At 36.8% G+C, this 27650-nt stretch overlaps 1 protein-coding gene across 2 annotated transcripts; it reads left to right on the top strand.

Annotated features, from left to right (window-relative positions):
- Positions 1-40: 40 nt before the first annotated feature.
- Positions 41-27650, top strand: IMPACT (impact RWD domain protein). Of its 2 annotated transcripts, none has more exons than XM_043889397.1 (11): positions 41-198; positions 1300-1428; positions 2545-2597; positions 3835-3897; positions 10818-10903; positions 14080-14202; positions 16330-16382; positions 19045-19118; positions 22358-22448; positions 23935-24069; positions 25090-27650. In XM_043889397.1, exons 1-11 carry the CDS (start codon positions 163-165, stop codon positions 25156-25158), a joined length of 912 nt encoding a protein of 303 aa, XP_043745332.1. In that variant the 5' UTR covers positions 41-162; the 3' UTR covers positions 25159-27650. The 2 variants fall into 2 exon arrangements, with proteins under 2 accessions (XP_043745332.1, XP_043745331.1); XM_043889396.1 differs by having other exon boundaries at positions 16285-16382.

Below are 27650 nucleotides of genomic sequence, written 5' to 3'. Positions count from 1 at the left end.
CTGGCCCGCAACCCGGAAGCAGAGGCGAGCCGCGCGGCGTGGCGGGGTTGCGGTTCCGGGTCGGGTCTCGCTGCAGCCCGCGCTCAGCTCACTGCCGCAGCGCCCCGCCCCCGCGCTCCGGACCTGGGCAGGCGGTGGCCGCCCGGCAGCTCCCGGGGCCACATGGCTGAGGGGGATGCAGGCAGCGACCAGAGGCAGGTGAGGCCCCGGCGGGGCGCCGACCTCCAGGCTCGTCTCGGCCTCTTCTCACCGCCCCAGGCCTCCTCGACCGAGGGGGCTTCTGCCCGGGGCCACCCCCGGTTTCACCCGCACCTCCAGGGGCTGAGGCTGCGCCATTCGCTCAGCCGCGTCCTATTTTCCCGGCGCTCGATCTCAGCCCATCTCTCGCGCCGGCGGCTCCCGGGCGTCGGCGCGCTGGACCTGCCTTGGATGCCATCGTCAACCATCAGCACGCGACTCAGCAGCTCCGGGCGGGAGGCAGAAACCAGGGTTCTGCTCCCCGGCCTGTCTCTGCCGGGTGACCTTGGACTGGCCACTTAAGAAAGATCCCAGTTCCTGCGTTTGCAAAAGGGGCAATAATAACACGGACCCTGGAGTCCCCTGAGGACCCGTAGATCTTCTGCTCTTGGGCTTGAGCTTACCCCTAGCGCGTGGCTCACGTGGGCGCTATTGAAGCTTTTCCTAATGGGCCCTAAGGACAAAATCAGATCATACAAAGTTGGAAGTATCCGTTGCTCCCCATTTTTACCTTTAGATCCGGTTTTATTCTTAACCTGAAACCCAAAGAGTAATTTCTGAAACGTTTCGAGGATTTGATTACCAAAAACCCCATCAACCACCCAGCCTCGGGGCCAAATTCAAAACAAAACAAAGCAGGAGCGAGGCAGTAGTAATATAAGTATAGGCAGATATAATAGGTAGGAGTGGTCCAGGGGTTGGGAGGCGGGTGGGAGGGGTTACCTGTTAAAAAGAGAAGGTGGAGCAGAGAAGATACGTTCATCCTTTCACTTGTGAATCTCATGCAGGATATAGGAGTGCATATATATTTTGGCTCAGTAGTGGTCAAAAGCACAGGGATGTAGTAGCAAGGTTGGTGCCCGTCGTTGCTATAGAGTCTGGTACCCAGGGAGTAGGACATTTTGACCCGTTGCTGAAAATGTTTGGTGTCCTTCCTTTAGGGCTCCTTCACCCAAGATGGTTATGTTAAATGCAGATACCTTATAAAGCAGTAAGGAAGACTCAGGTTTTTTAGGGTAGTCAAATAATTTTTGACTTTTCCCCCTCATCAACCTCTTTCAGAATGAGGAAATTGAGGCAATGGCTGCTATATATGGCGAGGAATGGTGTGTCATTGATGACTGCGCCAAAATATTTTGTATTCGAATTAGCGACGATATAGATGACCCCAAGTGGACACTTTGCTTACAGGTATTTTTTCCTCTTCATCTACAGCCGTTTTCCAGTTACAGTATTGACTTTGTATTATTGACTACTGTTGTATTCTTCTAATTATTGTCCTGTGACTTGTTCTGATTTGTCATTTTGTTGCTGACTTTTGTTAACAACTGATGATCCAAATGTATGGGTAGTTACATCTCAGGTCACTCTCCAGTAATGCTTTCATTGATAATATCGATCTTTCCTCTGCCAGTTATTTAAGTGTTCTTCACTTTCCTTTGGCAGACTCGAGTTTCACTTCCTTTCATTATCTTCTCCGTTTAGTAGAAGAGGGTATAAACCTGGGAAGATGGCTAACATTTTCCAAGAAAGACTAGATTAGTAATTTAGATGGTTCATAGAGTAGATAACTCATTTCTTTGTTAATTGGGAGTCAGTTGTGGTTAGGACACATACATGAAATGATCAGTTATGGATTTGTGTTTAATGCTTATTCTTTGGTGACTGTCTGTACTTCCAACATAAAAGATGCCAAATTGAGTTTTTATCAGTATTCATTTTTATAGTAATACTGATTTCAAAAGAAACATGCATGGTTTTCTAGTAAGTGTTAGCTTTTTAATAGTATTTGGTAGGATTTTTTTTTTAAATTTCTTAAGAAAATTACCTGGAACATGTTATAATGCCACCCTCGTCATCCGGGGTTGGGGTATAACGACCCTATTTTAGTTTCCCTTTTGTCTTTGTTGACCCCACTTTTTCTAATTTTAATTGCTTTTATACTTTCTCTGCAAATAATCTCCTTAAAAAATTGGCATCATCTTAACAACACATTTACCCTAAAGAAGGAAATGGCAACCCACTCCAGTATTCTTGCCTGGAGAATTCCATGGACAGAGGAACCTGGTGGGCTACAGTCCATGGGGTTGCAAAGAGTTGGACACGACTGAGCAACTAACTCTAACAACATATTTAAGGTGGAAGCATAAATGTGAGGAGGGAATTCACTTCTGAAATTTGATAAAACAATGGTTTTGTGTCTTAGTTTGGCAAGTTAGAAATCTGTCTGGTGACTGGCTTTATGAATGTTGTTGTTTTTGAACCACGATGAAGTATAAGCAGGTTTGTTTTTAAACTGCTTTGTAGGTGATGCTACCAAATGAGTACCCAGGTACAGCTCCACCTATTTATCAACTGAAGTAAGCTATATTTCTACATTTATATTTTTATAAAAAGTTGTACTTTGCAAAGATTGTTTGTACTGTACCTTGTGTTTATATAGACTACCTTGTCAAAATGTATATAGAAATTAAAAACACGTTGGACTTCATGTAGAGTATTTACATTTAAAAATTAAATTATGTAAAAACACACTGACGTTTGCCACTTAGTATAAAAGAATCAAGGGATTCATAGGGGATAAAATAGCTCCAGAATATCGTTAGAGATGGGAAAGGAAATCTTCCTCGTTAGACAATCTAGTAATCTAGAAACCTCGGTCTGTAGAGTCACTCCTAACCTGTTTCCCATGACCTCCCCGGTTACTTGACATGGCTCTGCATAAGAGAACCTCCTTCCAGGCATTGCCCATGGTGCTTGTGGTACTTACCTTGCCCTTGTTGAGGAACCATCTTCTCAGTAGCCAGAGTGTAGTCTTACTGAGTCATGACCTGTAGACTGCAATTAACCTTTGATCACCCTGCCTGCTTGACCTGCTAAGCTGTATAAATCTGTTCAGATAGAACTGCATTAAATCTCAGTTATTAACATTTTTACCTACCAGTGGGATTATCTTTTTGTTTCATTTTTTATAGATTTTATTTTTTAAATTATCTTTTGTATGAGTGTTTTAAAACCACAGCAGTAAAGTCTGTTATCACTCATGGTTCTGTAATTTTTCATTTTTATTCATTGAAAATGAAGGATATTACTATAGAAAGCTTGCAAACACAAGTGCTCTTTTCAGAAAAAGTTGATTTACAGTCATGTGGCAATTGACTTATTTGTTAGAGTTGTTTTTTGGGACATCAGTTAGAAAAAATTGGGAACTGTGGTTGTGTGGCAAATACTGTGAATCTGGAAATTTAGATTCTGAAACATATTCTGCCACTTAGGTAAACTTGGGCAGATTTTATGGTATCTTATGCACTCCCCCGTCTTTTTTTTTTTTTTTTTTACTCCCCCGTCTTTTAAACTATATTTTAATTGAATAATGATGGTGTTGGTGTCATCATGGTTTCCTGGGAGGACTAAATGAGTTAATGCAAATGAAACCTTTTTGGAACTGTACAGATTTATACAACATAAAATAATATTTTGATCAAAGTAGAAAAATTTTAAAACTTAAAATCAGTTTGTGATTAATCAGTGTTTTTTCTTTGTGATATAAACACAGTCTTTGCATAATCATCTTTGTTTTATTTTATTTAATCTTAGTGCTCCTTGGCTTAAAGGGCAAGAACGGGCAGATTTATCAAATAGCCTTGAGGAAATATACATGTAAGTAATGATGATTAAAAACAATGCTCTTAGTGACTCTGTTATCGGCTTTGTTGGAACTGTGATATGTTAGGCCCTTTTGTAAACTTTTTGTTAAGCTGCTTTTCCATTAACAAAAAGAATCCAGTTGAAGAATCCTTGAAAGATTAGTTATATAATTTTATATATGCATTTGATATAAATTCTATTTAGAAACAAAAACAAAAGTATTATTTAGAACTAATAGCTATAAAAACACTTAGCTAGCTGTGAAAGTAAATTCAGAGACACTGTTCTTATTTTGATATTTTCATAGGCTATGTTGAATGAAACTGGTAACAGCAGAATCCTAAGCATAATTATTCTTTAAACTACCTGTACTGTTAATGGTAATGTTCTTGTATTAGGCCATAGGACTGAGAGTCTATTGATAATATACTGTATTTTTCACTCATTCATTCAGCAGATACTACATAGCAGGTATTATACTAGATCCTGGATATATATAATTAGCAAAAACAGAAATGGTCCCAGTTTTCATAGCATTTAGAATTTGCTGGTAGGGGAGATATTACTCATAACTGTAAAAATGAATGTCAGATTGCAGCTGTGATAAGTTGTTTGAAAGAAGGATATTATGTGTAGTACTACCTGAGTTTGAAATAAGACCTGCCCTGGTAGGTGAGAGATGGCTTGTTTGACTCAGGAGCTGAGTTACTTAAATGGAAAGAACTCCAGTGAAAGGCCACAGCATGTGCAGAGGCTCTGTGTCAAGGAGTTTGGAGCATATGAAGACACAAAATAATGGTGGTATAAGGAGGGGGTGTTGGGGGAAAAGGGAGCAGGGTGGGAAAGGAACCTGGTGAGATAAGCAGGGGAAGTTATGGAGAGTTCTGTAGGCCAGGTTGAGTGTCTGTCTTTGTCCTGAGACCCATGGGAAGCCAAGAAGAGCCGAGAAGTGGTATGATGCTGTGGTGAGATTTTCATTTTGAAAACCCCGTTCTGTGTCTGGGTGAAGAACTGACTGGAAGGGAGCAACTGCATTGGGGATATCAGTTAGGAGGCTGTGCAATAGTCTGGAGAAGATGTTTCTGTGATTTGGGTGAATTGTATTGAGATACATTAATTTAGTACAACAAATAATGTTCTGAAATATCAGTTTTACTGTAATCTGGGAACCGATAAGGATTGTCTTACATGCTCTAGGTGGCCTCCCCAACTGGCACAGTGAGAAAACCCACTTTGTGTCAATGCCAGGTTTCTTTTCCTCACAGAATATTAAATTTAAAAATGCTAAGTCTTCATGGAATTGATTCTGTTGGTTCCTACCAAGAGGTAGTGTGGTCTTCCTTGAGTCCCTAGGTTTACATTTGACTCAAGAAGTAACCTAGAACAGGAGATATCAGTGGGAGATGCTCCCATTTAGTGATCCCATCATCCTCAAAATATAGATATTACATGTTTTCTCAATGAAATGTTTTCTGTCCATGATCTTACTGGTCATTCCAACTTTTGGGCCCCCAAAAAACTTCTTTCTGTAATCTTTTATTTATGCCTATTTACCAATGTACCCTCTAAAGTAGAATAAGATAAATAACACTGCAGATTTGCTAACCAAGGATGTCGTAATTGTACATCGTATGATCATTTTTCAGTTCTTATCTTATTTGGCCTCTGTAACTTTTGATGGTGTTGAACACTTCCTCTTCTTGGAAAATCTTCCCACACTTGCCTTCCATCCTGTTAAGTCATATTCATCAGTGAAATTATTCTTCTATTTTGCACAGTGTCATGCACTCTGAAATGGCTTCCCATCTGCCTTTTTTCTACCCCAAAGTGCCCCCTTTATTAAGAGATAGTGTCCTATAGGGCACAACTTGCTGTTCTCCTTAGCTAGTTCTCTTGAGCTATTAGAGAGTTAGGAAGGATCAGAAATAACAAAGCAGTTTGTTCTGAAGATAGGATATGGTTCATCCCATCTTGTTTTATTGAAAGCACTTGAAAATAACCCCAGTCCAATAGTATTCTTTTCACACATGTGGTCTAGGTAGAAATGTAGATTCTGTTCTTAAAGTTGTGTGTGACAACTTTTAATGATATTTTTCCATAAAATCCCTGCAGGGGGCAACAAGTGAAATGCTATTGGTCATTGAAAAGTAAACATTTTAAATGTATAAATATAGTCCTTAATGTTTATAGTTTCATTATGTTCTAAATATTGTAACATTATCAAGATTTTCATATTTATTTAGCATCATTTTGACTGCTGAAATATTTTTTTGCCTAGATAAGAAGGTGAACTATGTTTTCTTTTATGCAAGGAGGGAAGAAGTCTGAAAGCTAACAGCCTTGTCCAGTAGACATTTTATAAGTATTTTCTATATGCTAGCACTCTGTTAGGAGTTTGGAATTTAAGAATGAAGACAGATGTGTACCAATACACTATAATGATGTAATTGCTGAGAGGTTTGTACCAAGTGCTGTTCCTTTTAGAGGTCTCTGGGCATGTGGTGAGGTTGTAAAGGAGGGTTCCATTGTGAAGGTGTGGTGCTTGGCAGATAATCAGAAAGGGAGAGATTTTCAGATAGAAGGAACTGCAGGGTTCAGCAAGTAGTCTGATATGCTGGGGATAGGAATTGATATAGGTGTAAGAAGAAAGAACCTGTAAGCTGGGGTAAGGAGCTTGGACACTATCTTGTAGGCTCCAGGCATTTTAGGCAGGGAGGGGAGTGATGTAATCAGATCCGTGTGGCAGTGTGGAGGGTAGGCAGTGAAGAGTCTGAAGGAAGGGACTCCATCGGAGTAGCAGTCAATAACTAAGAGGGAGACAGGGGAGATCTTCATTGAGGCAACAAGAATGCAGGGGAGAAGAATGGTCAGTTAGAGGAATACTTAAGAGCATAAACTAGAATTTGGTGATTGGGTAGGTGTAGAGTTATTTGCTTATCATACCTTATTTTTTGTTTAAACATTTTGCATTTTAAACATGGATATTTTGAATATATGAAAATAATGATTTTTATAAAACAAAAGGTAAATGACAGGTTTAAAAAATATTTCAAACATTATACCACTTGGTATTAATAGAAAAGTGAAAAAGATTAAAATTTTTAAAAATTTGAATTTATGATAGTTCATTTCAACAATATTTACTTTTAAATCTAAGAAAATGATTAATTTCCCACAGCTCTTCACAGTTTGATGTATCACATGAAGTCTTAGATTTGGAACTTAGAGAATGAGGCTTGTCAAAGCAGGAAGTGCACCAGACCAAGTTAAATAGGTGAGGAATACTCTCTTCAAGACTTGTAACAAGGGAGAGAGGCAGAACTCAGTCTGAACTCAGCTGGCTGAAACAAAAGACAGCAAGGTTTTTGAGGGCTGGGATAAGCTGTAGAAAAGTACTGGGGAATGCTGGGGGGAGGTTGATCAGAGAGTGTCCAGCCCATTAAGTTTCTTCCTGAGGTTGCAAGAGTGTTTCTCCGTGGTCAGGCCATCTGTGTGTGCAGATTGTGGCTCATCAGTAATTAGATGCTCCTTCCAACAGAGACTGGGCAGCAGGGGCGCTCTTCCTTGATGACTGCATTTCAGAAGAATGGCTCCCAGGTCCTTGAGAAGGACACTGGTTGGTTCTAAAGCTGCCATAGCTTCTAAAAAGATATCCATAATCCCAAAGGAGCTAAAGAAGAATTCATAATGACAAGTTCTCTAAAGAAAATGCTCTAAGAACAAAGTCACGGCCTAGAGTCAGGAAGCTCTGCCTGTCTGAAGTTTAATCAAGCTGATGTTAAGGGTGCCTTGGGCAGGCTTCTGGGGTCAGTTTTTGAAATAATGTGACCTCTTTCTCATCTGTAAAATGAGGATAATAGAATAATATCATTGTGAGGATTAAGTGACATAATCCATGTGATATGTTTCAGCACTGTAATAGCAGCTCTCATTTTTGTTGTTCTTGTCAGAAGAGTCATCTCATCTAGTTTTGTCGTTTTGAAAATGAGATGATGGAAACTCAGATTGAGTGATTTGTTTGAGGTCGTGCAACTTTGTAGTACATTTTAGTGAATATCTTTACCGTTAAATAACAAATATAAATACTGGAGAATTAAAGGTATGAAAATTAGAGCCGTGGGTAAAATGAGAGTCACAAGTAACTTGACTTTGTCTTGATCGTTCTGCATTGGATTACAGTTATTTAAGTATATTTAATCACAGTTATGTCTCTACTAAAATATCAGTTTTTAATCCAAGTTGATCTTTTATTCAATTTGAAACAAATTTGTTCTAGACTTTTTATATTCAGGTACTATACCATAACAATTTCGTGCATAAAAGCTTAGCATCTCACCATATAATGAGTATTCTCAGATTTTGCACCGATTTTTAGGATTCAGCAAACTTCCTCCAGGACCATTGGGGTGCGGGAAAAGAAGGGCACAGGAGGGAAGATTCCAGATTTTGTCTGTTTTAATTTGTTTTTGGTTCTGTGAGAGATTTCATTACAGTAAGGGCAAAAGTGTGAAAACCACCAAATCCTAGTTTGTATTTATTTATTTATTTATTTATTTATTTTTTTTTTCCTAGTTTGTATTTAAAAGATGTGAATAATCAACTATACTTTAAAAAAAGGGGGGGTGGGGTTTACAAACCACTGTCGTGAGAGAAAACACAAAAAAGCAGAAACAATGACACCACCCAAACCACCATCAGTGATAGAACTTGGGGGTCTAAGGGAAAGAATTTTCATTTTCTTCAGGAAACCTTTCACATCTACCACAACTTCCTTAAACTGGATGTCAGTAAATTTAGTTAAATACTAGGGATGAAGGAAGCAGTCAATAAATGATGTTAGATGGAGTGCTGTTGTATATTGTTCTTCAGGAAGCCATGGGCTAGAGGAGAGGAAATTTGGAGTTAAGGTTTAATGTCTTCCTTATTATTTGGAAAAATTAGTTATTAACTGCAGAAATTCTTCCAAGGCATTTTCCACCGCCCCTTCCCCCCAAAATCCCCTAACAAAAATAACAAATCTGAATGTGAATATGTATTCACGGAGGGATTATTTTCCTGTCTCAAAGGGGGCTGTAAAGATTAAGTGAAGTAACCAAGCATTTTCTACATCTTATATATAGTAGGCTTTCAATAAAAACTGGATAATAGTGCTACTACTTTTGGTGATGATGATGATGTGATGAATTCAGTAGAATGGGGTTAGGAGATGGAAAGAATTACATATAAAAGCATACATTTTTAAGAACAGTAATTGCAAGCACTGGGACAGGGGACCCAGTTTTCTCATTCACTGCTATACCCTCAGGGTTGCACATAGTGCTTGGTGTGTAGGCGAGGCCCTTATAGATCTGCTGAGTGAATTAAGACAGCTCCACTTGAAAAGAGACTGCTTTTGTAAAGTAAGACAAGATGCTGTAAATCTGTTTTGTAGGTGGGGAAACTGAGGCAGTTCAAGTGTCTTACTTGCCTAAGGGCACAGCTGCTTGCTAGGAGAGCAAAGTGATGTGGGCCACCTGAGCTCTGGAGTAAGTCTGCATTCACATTCTCGCTCTGGACTTCTTATTGCTTATAAGACTGTCTTAGACAAGTTAATTGATCTCTCCAGGTCTGCTTTCTCATCTGTACAATGGGAAAATAAAGCCTACTCTATTAGAAAATTATGAGCATTAATGTGTTGCTATATCAATATATCATGTACTTTGGGCTTAGTATATTATATATTCAATACATTTTACCTTTCTCTGTCTCTGTACCTCTGAATCTTTTATGGGGGAGAGAGGAAAGGAGTAGGAATTGTTTAAAGGAAACTTAACCAACATTCTTAACTTTTAAAACTTTTCGAGTTGACTTTTGCCCTCTCTTAAGACAGGTTGCCAGAGAGCACAGAGGGTCGTTTCAGCACTCAGGAGCTCTGGGTGGGGTGGGAGTGTTTGAGGGTACAGAGTTATTTGAAAGCAGTGTTGTTTTCTCCTGTGTGCTTGTTTTGAAAGCTTCCTTTGGGTGTTGATGAGTGGTGATAAAGAGAGATAATGGTTTCAAGAGCAACTGTTAGAGGAAGGGCTAAGGTGTTATGAAGTGGTTTGGTGAGTTCCTTTAACACGCATATTAACACATCTAAAATTAGTATCATTCCTTAAAAAATAGACACTTGCTGTTGCCATCATTTAACATAACTCTGTGGAAAAGAACTGTGACTTGTTCTTTTTCTCAATGGGCCTTTGAGATGGATTTAATTATCTGATGCAGCCAGACAGCTCTTTGGAACCGAAATGAATTCGGGCAATAGAATATTATGTCGAAAACAAGAATCTAAAACTTTGCATTGCTTGTCTTTTAGTCTTGTAAGTTGACTTTCTTGGGGAGTTTCTCAAATGCTTTGTATTCTTAATTGTTGAAATAAGTATATGAAATAAGTGGTTTGAAATTGTTCATAAAGTTTAGGAAAGCAAGCAATGACTGGGCATCAATACTACAATTATATTCATTGACAGAAACAAAATCATATTTATATCTATCTTAATTCCGTTCAAGTTCAGAAATTCTCTTTCCCCTCTTTGGTTGTAGCTCTTCTACTTATTTTAAGTAAGCAGTGTTAATTTGGGAGTCATTTGGGATTTTTAATATTGATGTATTAAATATTCATCTACAAATGTTAGTAAATCTCATGTTTTTATAAGTTTCTTTTTAAAAGGCAAGGCTAGGGAATTCCCTGGCGGTCCAATGGTTAAGATTTGGAGCTATCACTACAAGGACCTGGGTTGAGTCCCTGGTTGGGGAACTAAGATCCCACAAACTGCGCAGCAAGGCAGAAAGAAAGAAAAAAAACACATGGCTAGATATAATTTAATTTCTTAGAGTATAAACATGTCTATATTGTCTTGAATTTGAGAAGGAATTTTTTAATAACAATTTTTCCCTTGAATTTTGTTTAGCCAGAATATTGGTGAAAGTATTCTTTACCTGTGGGTGGAGAAAATAAGAGATGTCCTAATACAAAAATCTCAGATGACAGAACCAGGTAGGTTTGAAAAATATTATCATTGCTCTTTTAATTTACAGTAACTAAATTTTCATGTATATATTCTCATTGAAACTTTTAATAAAGATCTATATGCTGTTTTATGGTTTTACATGATAAAATATATTCTCTGAAAAGTTCTTTACTCATGTAAGTATGGTTATTTCTTTCAGTAAGGTGTAACCTCTTTGGTTTCAGATTACTATAAGCTCTTACAGAGATAGAATTTTATGATTAAAGAAGTTTGCCCAAAAACCTTTGCTTTCTATGGCAATATTAACCATGTAACATTCTTTATGCATTATTGATATAAGTTAGACATTAGCTTCAAATGAGTGTAATGTCTATGGAAAAAGAACTTTGGAAAACACATTGACCAATATTTAGGGTATAAAAAGTGACTTTGAAAATTTGATTTTTAAATCAAGATAGAATTCACATACTATGATCATTCACCTTTTAAAATGTATATTCAGTGGTTTTTAGTAGATTCCAAAGTTGTGCAGCCATCACCACTAATTTCAGAACATTTGAAAATTAATATTTTGCTCTATTATTATTCTTTCGTTGAATCATAAGTATATAACAACATAGAAGTTTCTTATGTTTTCTGTTTACTTTGCTAGTCTTTGCTTTCAGTTACTACAAAAGCCTTTTAGAGAGGAAAATCACTGAGTATGATTTTATTTCCAAATAGAGTTTTATTGTTATCACTGATAGAATTATTTTCAGTTTGGGGAGAAGAAGGATGAAAGAACAACAATTCAATAGTCTGTTTACTAATTTTTAGAAGGTTATTTACAGGAAACCAGTTATTGAGGATTCCTTTACCAAAATCAGTATACATTTAAAGTTGATAGAAATACATATTTTTTCAGAGCATTTTACAGTTTTTCTATAGAAGTATTTTTTACTGCTTCCATTAAAATCAGAGATAAATGGTCTGAAGATATTCTGATCATGGGACAGTATTTTTTGAAGTGTTTTCCTTGACTTTTTATGATTCATGTTCTGATTTTGTGGCATTTCAGGGCATCTGAGAAGAGTGGTCTCAAAATCAATTTTTGCCAATCCACCATTCTAGAGTGTGGGATAATTGCAGAAGTGTTACGTATACCAGTAGAAATTTAGAACTCCAGAACTTTGGGATCACTCACCTCTTAGGAAGGTTTTTACATTTTTTATTTTAATATGGTGTTTTCCCTTTCCCACCTATATCTATAATTTAGTTTCACCACACTTCACTTTTTTGAGTTACTGATTTAGGTTGTATAATTTATAATTTTCAAAAATTTTCTTTGGAATTTTTTAATAAAAAATTTTCGAGACTTCATATTAAAATGGAAGTGTTCAGGATATCTCATGAGAATTTTCTTCTCCAGGGCACCCACTTGACAAGTAATTTATTTTTATTTTACTACTAATCTTCAGTATGTATTTATTCTTTATTATTTTATTTTTTCTACTGTAGAAGTATTAAATCTTGAAGTAGTTATTTACAACTATTTATACTTTAAAAAATTCTGAACTAATTTTAGACTTACAGAAAGTTTGCAAAAATAGTAGAAATAACTACTGTATCCCTCACTCTGCTTCCCTGAGTAACATCTTACATAACCATAGTATAATTATCAAGAACAGAAAGCAAACATAGGTAAATATAATAATAATATTTTCACTAGTGTTCTTTCTGCTGTTCTAGGATCTGGTCCAGGATTCTTTGTTGCATTTTTTCTCCTTACTCCCCTTTAGTCTACAAATAGTTCCCCATTCTTTCTTTGACTTTTATGACCTTGAGTTTGTCCATTGTTTTCTCATGATTGGAGTAAGACTAGGCATTTTGACAAAAATATGACAGAAATGATATTGTGTCCTTCATAGTGTATGTACTATATCAAGGAGCTAATGATATCAATATGCTTTATTATTGATGATATTTACCTTGATCCCTTGGTTAATGCAAAATGACTCTACTATAAAGTTACTATATTAATCAAGTTCTCCAGAGAAACAGACCAATAAAATGTGTGTGTCTTATGTATGTATGTATGTATGTGTGTGTGTGTATCTATGTATTGGGTTGGTCAAAAAGTTTGTTTGGGGTTTTCATAAGATGGGATAGAAAAACCTAAATGAACTCTTTGGCCAACTCAACATTTATAGAGAGAGGTGGGGGAAGGAAAAGTTGGGGACAGAGGGAGAGGTTGATTGATTGATTTTAAGGAATTGGCTCACAAAATTATGGAGGCTTGGAAGTCCAAAATCTGCAAGGTAGGCTGACAGCCTGGAGACCTAGAGAAGAAATGATACTGAAACTCAAGGCTGTGAAAGCTTATGTTGGCAGAATTCCCTCCTTGTCTGGGGAGGTCAGTCCTTTTTCTTTTAAGACCTTACCTGAAAAAAAAAAAAAAGACTTTAACTGGATGAGTCTCACTTGCATTGTGGAGGGCAATCTGCTTTACCCAAAGTCAACTGATTGGAATGTGAATTCCATCTAAGAAACACCTTTCCAGAAATATGTAGAATAGTGTTTGACCAAGTATCTGTGTACCATGGTCTATCTAGATTGTCATATAAAATTATCACCGTTGATAAGTCTCTTGGGGGAGATACTCTGAGACTGTGTTAATACCCTATCCTTCTTCAAATTTTCATCCCCCCTCCCCCTGATTTTAGTATCTATTAGTGTATCTTACCAACAATATTTATAAACAATATAGTGTTGTAACAATATGGTGATTCTCACTTCTTTCTTTCCTTCTTGCTATGGTTAATTTGAATTATATTGTGAAAACAAGATATCTCTTCTCCACATTTATTTGATTATTTACATGAGAATGAACTCATTTTATTTAGTGAGCTAAAATTCCATACTGTCTTTATTTTGTTGCTCAAATTGTTCCAGGTTTGGCCTTTCAGAGTGCTCGCAGGTGGGCTCCTGTGTTCTTTTTATAAGCTCCCATCTTTTTCTGAACATTCCTTTACTCTCTGCAATCACAAGATGTCCCAGCTCATCTTACATTTTCCTTGTCCCAACCCTGGAGACAGACGGCCACTTGCAGGAACACTGGTTCCTTCTGTTGAAGACTGATGTTTAGAGATCGAGACTAAAAAGTTTTTTTAAGTGTCAGTTTTTACTGTCTTATGATCACTCATAATGTCTCATATCCACATAGGCCCAGACATAAAGAAGAAAACTGAAGAGGAAGATGTTGAATGTGAAGATGATCTTGTTTTAGCATGTCAACCAGAAAATCAAGTTAAGACTTTGGATTTTGATGTCAGTGAAAATCGAACAGGTATAGTGAATGTTACTAGTTTATTTTGAGGACAGTAGTGATGTGGCTTCCCTGGTAGCTCAACTGGTAAAGAATCCGCCTGCAATGCAGGAGACCTCAGTTCGATTCCTGGGTTGGGAAGATACCCTGGAGAAAGGATAGGCTATCCACTCCAGTATCCTTGGGCTTCTCTGGTGGCCCAGGCGGTAAAGAGTCCAGCTGCAATGCAGGAGACCTGGGTTGGGAAGATCGCCTGGAGGAGGGCATGGCAATGCACCCTTGTACTCTTGCCTAGAAAATTCCCATGTACAGAGGAGCCTGGCGTGCTTACAGTCCGTGGACTCACAAAGAGTCAGACACAGCTGAGTGACGAGCACAGCACGGGGTGGTAGCACTAGGATTTGTTTTTGGAATGGTATAGAAATGTAGTAAACTGTCACATCTTAAGGAATTCTTATTAATTTACAGAGAACTGGGTTATATTTTTCCTGCCTCTTGGTCATTTTTGTGTTTTCTAAAAAGTCTATCAGAATAGTGAGGACAAAAATAGAAGTTTAGTTTTTCTTTTTTTTTTTTTTTTTTGCTGTTAGAGTTTTGAATTAGTGGTGGGAGAAATTGAAACTAAGAAAGCTGTGTCAATGTTTTCAATTCATATCCTGTTTTTATATTTTTATTTTATTTTTATTTTTTTATATATTTTTATTTTAAAATCTTAGATCTACTGATGGCTCAGAGTTAAATTTTAGTCTGTGCTAACAAATATAAATACAGTAATTGGAGGTGCAACCAGTGAATTAAAGCTAGTGAAATGCTTTTAAGATTTTAGTTTTTACTCAAACAAATTTGTTTCATAATCGAGTAGTGTTCAACTTATGAATAGGTTGCTGTGATAAATTAGCTCTGTGTTTCTATCAGAAAGTATGTTCCATTTTAGTATTTTAAAATGTTGAATGATATCGTCAGTTCCTCCAGTGTCTTAGAAAAACATGATAGACCAGAGAGAATGTTCATTTTCTTTGAAGATAGGGAGTTTCCTCTGCTATGATATAGTACCTCTTAAACAGTGAATGAAAATTTACAGTTCTCGCATATTGTCTCAAAGCTAGTGGAAGAGAAAGGATAAAGAAGTGAATGAGTAGGGGGAGAAGACCCAGGATACCTGCCCCTGCTTCACTCTGAGTAGCTCCCATTTTATTCGTTTACATATTTGTGGATTTGGCATAGGATTTCTTTAGAGAATGAAGATTCATTCTTAACAAGAGTGAAAATCAGAGTCATAATAAATCACATCCAGTTCATATTGACCTTAGTAGTGTACCAGTACAGTGGTCACAATCTTTTCAAAAAGAGAACACACCTGGGGGGAAGGTAAAACATCCTCCATAAACCTGGCTTCTTATCCTAGTCCTGCCGTAAACTAGAGCAGTGATTTGAGGCAAGTTATTTAAAATGCTCCAGAAATATTTTTATATCAATTAGTTGAAGTATTTCATCACTTGTAAGGTAAACTGACTGGTAGAAATGGAAAAGAATTAATTGTTCCTAAGCTTGTTTAAAGGGCAGAATAACGGGAAATCAAGTACTCAGTGGACTACCAATATGGTGTACTATTGATATATTTAATTCAATCCTATGAAGTAGGAACAGTTTTATTAGCAGAAGACATTATATTACAGCTATACAAAGTAAAGTCATAGGTTTCCCAACCCAGAAGTCCATCAATAGTAAAATGAATAAATACTCCGTATTAGCTGATCTTTTTGGTCTCAGGACTCCTTTATACTCTTAAAAGTTAGATATTATGCCAACTTATACTACTGAAACAGTCCAGGATTTGCATGCCAACCTGCCATTTTCACTGGGTGACCATTTAGCAGGTGAAAAGCATTTATAAGTCAAGTAGTTTTATCTTAATGTAGGATATTATTGGGGGAACATTTTACTTAAAATTGTAATTTAATAGACAACCAGTATTGGTTATTTGAGTTGATTGACCATGTAATTTACATCTCTTTCCTAACTCCCTCCACTATACCATTTGCCAGTTTTTCAGTATTTGTATGTAAGAATTTTAAAAAGTAACGTAATTCTTTACATTTATAGAAATAGAAGAGTTACCTCCAATTGATCATGGCATTCCTATTACAGACCGAAGAAGTACTTTTCAGGCACACTTGGCTCCAGTAGTTTGTCCCAAACAGGTAAATTTGCTGTGTCCAGTTCACTTTGATGGTGTTTTACCAAAGTAATTGAAGCAGATGGTTTTGCAATAATATATTTGTTTTTGCTTTTAATTTTCATTCAAGATAAAAATTATTTGCTGAATTTTCTACCCCCACATTATTGGGAATCATAGAATATTTATTTCTGTTGATCACTGCTTTCAAAATTATATGCAGACTCTGATTAGGGCTTAACTAATGGATTTTCAAAGAAGAAAAACCCATTGTGGTGGTATAGAAAATTATGATGCTTACCTACTTGTTAAAAAATCATTTGTCCTATCACATGGGAGTTCTGTAAAACCTAGCCTGATTTGTTGTTACCCAAGTAGGGGGACAGTAGACAGACTGGTTGAGCCCAGTCTTTCCAACCTGAATTCCTTTTCCTTTCAGCTTTCTGATTTTAGGTGACCTGATAACCACCAAAGGATATCATTTGGGAAACTTCTCCGTCAGAAATGGTATTCAGAGGTCTTTGTCTTTCTTAGTCTCTTCAGCAGAATTGTTTTCTTTTTCCATGCTATAATCTACCCTAAACTTTATGAATGTAAGAGACAATTTCAGTACACCTATGAAGTTAAATTAACCAGAAAATTCTTAGAGTAAGCATCGGTCTTCTTCCCTTTGGTCTGTCCAAGTTCTTTTAAAGCCCTATATATAGGAATATAATTTTTTGCACCACATTGCCTTTTCATTCTTTGTTAGACTCTGGAAGAGGAAGTTTTTTTCTTCATTGATTTGTGGTCAGGATAAGAGCTTCTGGTGTAAGCTTCTGGGCTTTTCTCTCAGAAAGCCTGTTTTGCCCTTGGCCATTACTTATAATCATGTTGCTAGAGTCCTTAGACATTCTATTTGGAATCTCTTCATCCTGGATCCCTTTTCCATTTCTGATTATAGTCACTTAGACTTATAGAATCATAATTTTTGAAAGCTGAAATAAATCTTAGAGGCCAGTGTCTACTTATTTTACTAATCAGGAATCTGAGTCTGAGAAGCACAAGATTGCATCATTTCTGATCCAAGTTGGCCTCCCCGTCTCTAACTCAGTCTTCCCTACCTCGTTTCATCTGTGCCCCTTGCCAACTACTTTTCTGGAAGAACTGACCACGTGTCACTCTTCCCCCACATACTCAATAATCTTTGCTGATTTCCTTTGGCTACAAGGAGAAATTCAAACATGTTATACAAGTCACTGTGATACGACCCTGCTTTAATCATCCTGATACATCTGTCATTACATTCATACTCTTAAGGCAGAGCTACATAAAACTGTTGGTCTCTTTCTGAACCTTTCTCTTTTATGTCCCTGCTAAGGTTGCCAGGATACCTACCTAAATTGGAATTTCAGATAAACATTATTGCATAGGTCATACTTACAATAAAAAAAACTGTAGTTTATCTGAAGTTCCAGTTCAGCTAAGTGAGAGTCACTTGGTCGTGTCTGACTCTTTGTGACCCCATGGACTATACAGTCCATGGATTTCTCCAGGCCAAAATACTGTAGTGGGTAGCCTTTCCCTTCTTCAGGGGATCTTCCTGACCCAGGAGTTGAACCCAGGTCTCCTGCACTGCAGGCGGATTCTTTACCAGCTGAGCTACAGGGAAGCCCAAGGATACTGGATTGGGTAGCCTATCCTTTCTCCAGGAGATCTTCCCGACCCAGGAATCAAACCGGGGTCTCCTGCATTGCAGGTGGATTCTTTACCTGCTGAACTATTAGGGAAGCCCAAAGTGAAAGTTGCTCAGTCATGTCCGCCTCTTTGTGACCCCATGGGCTGTATAGTCCATGGAATTCTCCAGGCCAGAATACTGGAGTGGGTAGCCTTTCCCTTCTCCAGGGGGTCTTTCCAATCCAGGGATCAAATCCAGATCTCCTCCATCGCACGCAGATTCTTTGCCAGCTGAGCCACAAGGGAAGCCCAGAATACTGGAGTGGGTAGCCTATCCCTTCTCCAGGGGATCTTCCCAAGCCAGGAATCGAACCAGGGTCTCCTGCATTACAGGCAGATTCTTTACCAACTGAGCTATCAGGGAAGCCCCCAGTTAAACTTAAGCATTTATTTCTTCCTACTAAATCTGGTCCATTTGTACATGCTGTTCCCTCTGAAGGAATGACGACTTCTTGCCCCACCTTACTCCTCCATTTTGATGCAGAATTGTCACTTATCTTTCAAGTTCTGGCTCTTGTTACCTCCTCTCTGAACCTTATTTCTTCCAGGGAGAGTTTTGGTTTCATAAGTTTTGAAACATACCATTACTCTGCACCTCTCACGCTGGTAAATTTTCAGAGCCATTTCTAGAAATTCTCATATTCTCATTTAACTTTCTCTACAGTATGGGGAAGATTTCTTATGTGCAAGTACCTTGAACATGGTTACTGCTCAGATATTTGTTGAAAACTGGTGCTCAAAAATTCTAGGACTATTTTTTGTACCAATTAGAGTAATTCAGTTTTTGCCCCTAAAATGAGGAGAAAACTTTGGAAATGGCTTTTTCAAAATGTAGTTGATTCTGTAAATAACTGTTTGTTAATTTCAGTTCAACAGTATGTATATCAATATGCTTTAAGACTTTTTTTAGCATTTACAGAGCAAATAAAAAATATATATATCAGTTTATTTATATTGTTTCTGCTTTTAAGGTGAAAATGGTTCTTGCCAAATTGTATGAGAATAAGAAAATTGCTAGTGCCACCCACAACATCTATGCATACCGGTAAGTGATCATCACAACTTTAGGAATGTGCAGTTTGTTAAAAAAAAAAAAATGGGGGAAACAGATGCATGATTTAAAACAAACGAACAATTTTGTGTTTTTTTTTCCATTGTAAAAGTAATAATCATGTGTAAAATATTTGGAAACGGCAGAAAAAAAAGGAAAAGTTCACTCTCTGCCATTCAGTGTAACTGATATTGTGAAATGTTTTCTGTCTCTTCTATGCAAAGTTTATTTTTTAATGCTTCATTCTGGTATCCAGGTTTTTCCTTAATATAATAAAAGCATTTTTCCATGTTGTTATAATTGCTTTATAAACATTATTTTAATGGCTTTATAATATTTGTCTGAGGCTCCATACCACAATTTATTTAACCATTTCCTTTTTGTTTTAGTTTTTCATTTTTTAAAACGATTATAAAGAATAGTCCCGTGAACATCTTTGTGTACTTTTTAGATTATTTCCTCAGGATAGGTTCTGGTTATTTGATATTCTTTTATGAAATGAAGCAGAAGTATAGTTAAAAAGGAAAAAATGAATAGATTCCTGGAAGTAGAATTATCAAAAAATGTGAACATTTTTGAAATTCTTAATCCATATTGCCAAAATTTTTCTGAAGTTTTTTTTAAACCAATTTATGCTCCCGTTAGCAGTGAATTTAGAGTGCTTCTTTCACTACATGTCTTTGAGTATGAAGGTTTTATACAAATCTCTGCAAAATTTGTTGTAAAGAGATGAAGGGTGTATTTTTTTTAAATATTCAAATTTATACAGACTTAACAGAACATAGTTTAGGACTAAAATAGATCAGAGTATAGACATAGGAATTCAGTGTAAACTTAAAATGTGATTGACACTATCTGTAAAATCTAGGCTATCTAAAATTCAGAAAACTCAAAAAGAATGATCACTTTTGATTGGTGAGTTTTTAATATTACTAAGTCACATCCCATTAAATGCCAAATCTTCCAAAAACCTACTTGTTACATACTTCCCTACTTATTAGAGTATCAGGGTGTAGAATTTTGGTGTTTTAGTGAGTTAGGGTCATCAATATAAAAAGGAGAGATTAGACTGTGCTTGCTCTCGGTGGTTAGAACGTGCTGTGAAAGTGTTAATAGGTACCATTCATTTAGTTTGCATCTTTATTGAGTGCCTACTCTGTGCCATGTACTTTACATGAGTTAATTCTAATTATTTAAGTGACGGTGCCACTGTAAAAAGGTGAACTTTTTCAAGATCACATCGTTGTTAAGTGGTAGAGCTGAACTTGAGAATTTAGTGTTATTTATCTCTGTTATTCCTATTAATACATGGCTGTGTGGCTGCCCCTTCAACAGTCACTGGACATGATACTGATTTTAAGTTATCTAAAAGTTAAACAATGTGCCAGATACTGTATTTCAAGCCCCAGGTTTAAGTACTTGAGTATTTTTGCATATTGATGGTGATCAGCTATCACTTCTCACAGATGTCAGCTGACTGCATATAGCAGCCCCTCCAAATCCCCCCTTATATAATTGATATTCGGGAATGAAGGAGCTTAGCTTGTCAGAATTGTGTGTCGGAGAAGACTAAAAAGGCACAAAGTGGAGGCTTAAAGGACTCCAGTGGGAGTTAAAGAAATAACTTGTATGTGGTCCATGGACTTTGTGTTGTGTGTTTTGAATGCTTAGGGTCCTTTTAAGGTTACTTCCTGGTTCTGGGGCTGTGTTCCTGCTTTGGAGTTATGGGGCACTCCTCAGGCCATTGGTCCACACAGGTATCGGATGCTGCATCATTGTCTTCCTGGCATGTGAGGAAAGGGTTAGTGAAAATGTCCATGGTACTTCTTTTTAAAAAAAACAAAAACCTAACAGTACTGATTTTTTTTTTTTTTTTAGTACTGATTTTTATAGTTAAATTTCTTCTTTTGTTCCTTAAAGTCAATCCCTGACTCCTTTTTACCTTAAATTTGCCACATAAAATTTTGTTGAATAGTACTAACTTTCTCTTGAAATGAGGCCAACTCTAAATAATGGTGAGCTTGGTTGAGAGAGAGAGTGTGTGTGTGTGCATGCGCGCGTGCTCAGTGGCTTCAGTCTTAGCCGACACTTTGTGACCCCGTGGACTGTAGCCTGCCAGGCTCCTCTGTCCGTGGAATTTTCCAGGCAAGAACCCTGGAGTGGGTTGCCATTTCCTCCTCCAGGGGATCATCCATTTCCTCCTCCAGGGGATCATCCCAACCCAGGGATCGAACTGGGCAGTAAATATTTACTGAGTGAATATTTACTGAGTGAATGAATGAATAGATGGATTGGTAGATGGAAAGATGGATGGATGAATGAATGAATGAATATGATTGGCATAATAAAACTAATAAAGTTGACTTAGGTTTATAGATAAGGTAGTATTTGGCTTTTTATCACAATAGCTAGAAAGATAATCTTTGCTATATTTACTTAGTCCTAAATAGAATATTACCATTTGTAAAGGGGCCTAAAAAATCCACTAGATGGCATATCTTAACTGGCACTGTTTTCTTTTTATACCTCTTACTTACTTGCCAAGCTTATTCAACTACAGTGTAGCCCTATTTATTATTCTAGATGCTAACTTTCTAGATAATTTAAATGGGTAAAAACTCTGTGATTTATTTCTGATACTGATAACTATCCAGGGGGAAATTATGGAGAAAAATAAATCTTATAATTCTTATAGTGGGGAAGATAAATGCTTTGTGGCTAGAATAAGACGTTAGAAAAGTATAAAATATTGACTTAGGTTGATTTTTTCACCTCCATCTTTTTTAATGTACTTTTTGTCTCCTTCACTAGAGCTTAGGCTCTTTGATGACAGTATACCACCTGTTTCCTTTATACCATTTGTTAGTGCCTCTTACGTGTAATATTCAGATAGCTGACTCAATAAACATTTTTTAGTGACTACTCTCTCTAATCTCAGCTTCAAGATTAACTGAAGCAGAGAGAGTGTCAGATGTGTAAGCTCACCTTCTGAAATTGTAGCATTTCTGATTCAAAGGAAGTACTCTTGATTTTAGCTTTCCAGAATATAAAAAAGGAAGCATATTGGATAGTAAGTCATCAGTGAAAATACAACCAATGTATATCAAGAAAGATTTTTTAAAATAAATATGCTAATTTTGGAAGTAAATTGATGGCAACAAGTATGAAGGGGTATAACTTTTATTACAGTATTTCAAGGTTTCAAAGTATAACACTGTTATATGGGTTTCTAGAATATACTGTGAGGATAAGCAGACCTTCTTACAGGACTGTGAGGATGACGGGGAAACAGCAGCTGGTGGGCGCCTTCTCCATCTCATGGAGGTACGTGTGAGTTAAACCCTGCCAGTCCTGTTCTGTGAGCCATAAAATTTCTCAACCAGACAGAGCTCCATTTAGGAATAAGTCAAACAGTTACATGATATGTAATGAGCCATATTTGGTTTTATTAGTAATTAATTTTTAAACATTGATTGAGAGATAATTTTAACCACTGGATATGGGGCAGAAAGCAAAAGGTTAATAACTTGTGCTGTGCTTTCAATTGGAGAAGGAGATGGCACCCCACTCCAATATTCTTGCCTGGAGAATCCCAGGGACGGAGGAGCCTGGTGGGCTGCCGTCTGCGGGGTCGCACAGGGTCGGACACGACTGAATCGACTGAGCAGGAGCAGCAGCAGCAGCTGTGCTTTCAAGCTCTTCCAGTGGTAGACAATAGAAGATTATCTTCAGCTCTGGAAAAACTTATCCTTTTTTCTTCATGACAGCTTCCTCTCCTCTGTTTTCTTTGTTCTGTCTTTGTAAAACTCATGCTGGTTGGATATTGGACTTCTGGATAGCTCCAGAATGTTTCTTTTTTTGTTAAGTTGTCCATTTCATTGCTTTATGTTCTGAGACATTTTCTTAACTGTCTTCCAAAATTTCTGTTGAATAAATTTTTTTTTTTTAGCAACCATATTTAATTTTCCAGGAGTTCTTTCTTGTTCTCTATTTTTCCCTTTTCATAGTGTGCTTGCTGTTCTGCTTTTATGAATGCAATGTCTTCTAAAATTTTTCTGAGTATACTAATTAGAGTTTCTTTTTTCAGATGTTTTCTTCCTTAAATTTCTCCTTGTCCATTTTAGTTTGTTTATCTTGTCCTTTCTTTTCATGCTGCTGGATTTTCTTCATCTGTCTGATGATCATTGATTGTTCATTAATTTTAAGAATGGATTGGTTTTTTCCCCTAAGGTATCTGCTATAGTTTCTTCTGCCATTGTATGTAGAAGTTTGTTTTCTAACCAGGCCCTTCCCTTGATAGGAACTTTGGGGGGGGTCAGGCCTGTAGACTGGTGGCCTTCATGTTAAGGGCAACATTTGACAAATGTCAAACTGAGGAAGCCCTTACTGGTAGGCACCAACGATTACTCATACAGCCTCAGCTCTGTCTGGCAGTTTGTTCAGAAGCAGGTTTTATGTTGCTGTTTGACGTAGGAGTAGAAAACTGCCTAAGCTCAGCTGTTCTGGTTGAAGTTACCAAGAACTGGAACCTACTGCATGACCTCCCCTTCACTCTGACTGGTGGCCCCCAAGTTTGGAATTTGAGGACACTGTGGACCACAGAGTTTGTTTTCCAAATTCCCTTCTCATTCTAACATCTGTCCCCTCAGTTGTTACTCATCTCACTCTGCTCACTCATGGTTATGCCATTAAAGTCAGGGGGAAATTTTATGTGCAATTTCATATATATACATTTTTTTTTCATTTTTCTTTAAAACTCACATTTGTACTTGTGCATATCTATACATAATTGTGCTTCTGAAAATAACAGATTTTGAATGTGAGAAATGTCATGGTGGTGGTATCACGCTGGTATGGAGGGATTCTGCTAGGACCAGATCGCTTCAAACATATCAACAACTGTGCTAGAAACATTCTAGTGGAGAAGAACTACACAAGTTCACCGGTAAGTGGTTACTGATATTATATCTAGAGAGTTTCTCACTACTGCCTGTGAAATTGAACGAAAAAATTGAAAAAGAAAATTAAGAGTGAATTAGAATGAGTGACGTATATTGGAAGAACCTTTGAACTAGGAAACTAGAGGCTTAGGTTTTGGTGAGAACAATGTGATTGATTAGTTGTGTGATCTTGGGCAGGTTGGTTCATCTCTTCAGACCTTAATTTCATAGATTCATGGGGTTTTATAAAAACCTTAAAGACCAATCAGTTTCCACTCCCTAAAATTGAGGCCCGTAGAAGTTGTAGCTAATGCTACAGTGAACTGGATGGTCTTTAAACATCCATAAAATTCTAATATTCTCTGTTAGTGTCAAAGTATATCCCCTTTTCCCTGGTATGCCTTTAGATGCCTTCTTCTTTTATACTTTGAGGTTTTTGTCTCATATTTCAGATACGTTCATATTTAATTTAAATTTTGCTGCCTTACTTTGGAAAATGAACAGTAGATTAAAAAATGTTAAGGGGAATTCCCTAGGGGCCCTGTGGTTAGGACTGTAGGCTTCCACTGCAGGGACATGGGTTCAGTCCCTCAAGCTGTGCAGCATGGCCAAAATATATACATTCACAGAAAATAATAAAATTCTTTAGGCAAGGATACTGGCAAGAATACTGGAGTGGGTAGCCATTCCCTCTCTAGGTGGTCTTCCTGACCTAGGGTCTCCTGCACTGCAGGCAAATTCTTTACTGTCTGAGCCACCAGGGAAGCCCCCCAAAAAAATAAACTTAAAAATAATATTGAAATTACTCAAATATAAATGTTAGATAACTGAGATAAATGTTTTCTCTGATTATCCTTGATTGTTTTGGAAATATTAAAATAGACTGTGGTAAGTGAAAGAGCCCTGTAAAACGGAAAGATGATACAAATGGAAGTAATTACACTTTCACTATTCTGCATATTCTGTATGAATATTTAAGATTCCTAAGTGTAGGAAGATACTATATTAATTTATGTCTTTTTCAGGAGGAATCATCTAAGGCTTTGGGAAAGAACAAAAAAGTAAGGAAAGACAAGAAGAGGAGTGAACATTAACATCTGAAACTATATGAAAGGTTAATTTGCCTATAATTATATACAAATTCCACAGTCATCCAAGAATATATTGTGCAGAGAGAGAATCCTGGACTGTTCAAGTCAGCCAGTTCATTGTGAACACCAGCATATCTTTTGTTCTTTGGTTATATCATCTGCCAAAATAGAGAACCTGTGATATTTTCATGTGTGTTTCAGGCTGATTCAGAAGGATTAATTAGAAGTTAATCACCACTGCATCTAATTTTAGAAAGGTAACAGTTGCCCAGGGCAGTACCTGAGTTAACTGTGCATATCATTACATGTCAAGTGCCTTTGTTAGGTGGGGAAGAAGTGTCTCTAGAGGAATATAAGTACCTGATATCTCGGCATTGGGATTCTCATTTTGTTAAGTGAGTATTACCTTTTACTGCTCTTTATGGTTTATTGGAGTAGGGCCTCATTGAAGATTGATCTTCAAGAGTTTCTTCTTGTGATTTTAGTTCATAAATCTGTCACCTTTCATTTTATAGTGTTCATCATGGAGTAATGGATTAAGTGAAAATCCAGGAGTATACACCTGCAGTTAATGTGCTGAAGTGATAATTCATCTAACAGATTTGTTAGCTGAAGTGTCATGCCTCAATTTTCTGTTGCAAGTTGGTGTTTGTGAATTTTCAAAGTGATTTTCTAGTCTCTCCTTTTTTGTTTAATTCTTGTACTGTTAAGCAATCAATAGGGTGAGCCAGTAGTCTCCTCCCACCGCTGAAATGCATCGGTGTAACAGTCTGGTTTCTTCTAACAGCCTGGATGAAGTCTTCTTGTGATCTTCACTGAGGAATTAGAACTGTGCCTCAGCTGTGCTAGGTTATTGGGACGTTTATGGAATGGCACAGAGGTGGCAGAACACCGCTGGTGCAGAGTGACAGGTGTTGTGTAGTTCTGTAAATGTGGTGCACTTTTCCTGTTCCTGCTCCAGCTACCTTTCTCAACTCCATGATTTGTGGAGAGAAGGAACGAATCTTTGATGGGAAAAACAGAGAAAATCCCTCTTTTTTTCCCCCCCATTCTTATAAAATCTTCCTTTCATCAGTTTTTTTTTTATAAAAGTTGCTTTTTTTATTTGCAAGTTGTACAATTTACCACTAGGCATTTAGAAAATAAATTTATCTGTGAGGAATTATAAGTCATTAACTATTCCCTTTCAGATAATAGTTATAAGCAACTATTAAAAATTATTAATTAGTCACAGATTTGCCTGAAATTCTCTTCCAAAGAGAGGGAACAGAAATAAAGAAGCAGTTTGGAATGGTGCTGGAGCATGGAAAACATCAAACAAAAGTGGACACATTGGTTTTTTTCCTGTTCTCTGATGTTTTACTTTTAGGAGATCCAACATCTTGACTTGGTATTTTTAATTAGAATTTAGTAAACTGCTTTACCCTAGAATGGATTCTGAGAGGTAAAATCTAAATTACATTTGTTGTCAGTGTGTCTAGTTGTTGTAACCCATATTTATTTAAAACATTTACCTCAAATTCCATGAAAAAGTGTGTTTTATGTATTAGCTGTTAAAATAAAGAACTTAATGGCTATTAATTAACATTAAAATGATGTCACAGTTTTGGCATGTGAAAACCTGTCAAAGAAGATAAAAAACAGGAAGAACTGGTGCTACAGAAAAATGTGAGTTAATTTTTCTGCAACACCAAATTTGAATTTCTTCCTAGCTGTTTTATCTAACATTTATTTAGGTCTTTATAGAAAACCTTTTAATCTCTGATCCCATTTTCCCTTACTAAAAAAAAAAAAAAACCAACAACTTATTTTTGCTTCTTTTATTAACCACATTTTTCCAGACTAAAAAACTCTAATATCCTTTGCCAAAAGTCAGCTAGTAAAAAGGAGAGATCCAAAAGTCTCCAGTTACGGAACCTGAGTTATTTCACTCTTCATTATGGACCCCTAACTAGTTATAGTATCCTTTTGTCTATTTAAAATTTCTCTCGTTTAGAAGGTTTTCAAATTCTCCAAATAATAATTTTCTATAGCCAGATCTATACTGTGGCATATTTTATAGTATATTGTGTTAGTTAAAGATACTCTCCATATGCCAGTATGAAAGAGCTAGTAGCATCTCCTTTTTAAATGGGAACAGCAGCATGGTTTGGAGGTATAGGTCATGATACAGAGCCTATTTGAAGAGAAATTGTATCAAATTGATCACAACCAAGAAAGAATAGCTTGAAGCAGATACTGTTTTGGAAGGCAGGTAAAATTTATTGTGAAAATTGTATAGCCACTTGTAATTCCACTGTCTAGAGATAACGTTATTAACATTTGGTATGCACATCCTTCTATTTTTTTCCTATGCATGATTTTGTATATATGGCTATTTTTCTTTCCATAAAAATGGTATTAAACTGTATATACTGTTTTGTATCTTGCATATTTCATATAGAGGTATATTGTTAACATTTTCCCATGTCAATAAATATTCTTCTATGGCTTAA

The sequence above is a fragment of the Cervus elaphus genome, chromosome 27, assembly GCF_910594005.1.
Source record: "Cervus elaphus chromosome 27, mCerEla1.1, whole genome shotgun sequence".
Classification (NCBI taxonomy): domain Eukaryota; kingdom Metazoa; phylum Chordata; class Mammalia; order Artiodactyla; family Cervidae; genus Cervus; species Cervus elaphus.
The sequence above is the reverse complement of the archived record's forward strand: the minus strand, read 5'-3'. Positions and strand labels throughout refer to the sequence as shown.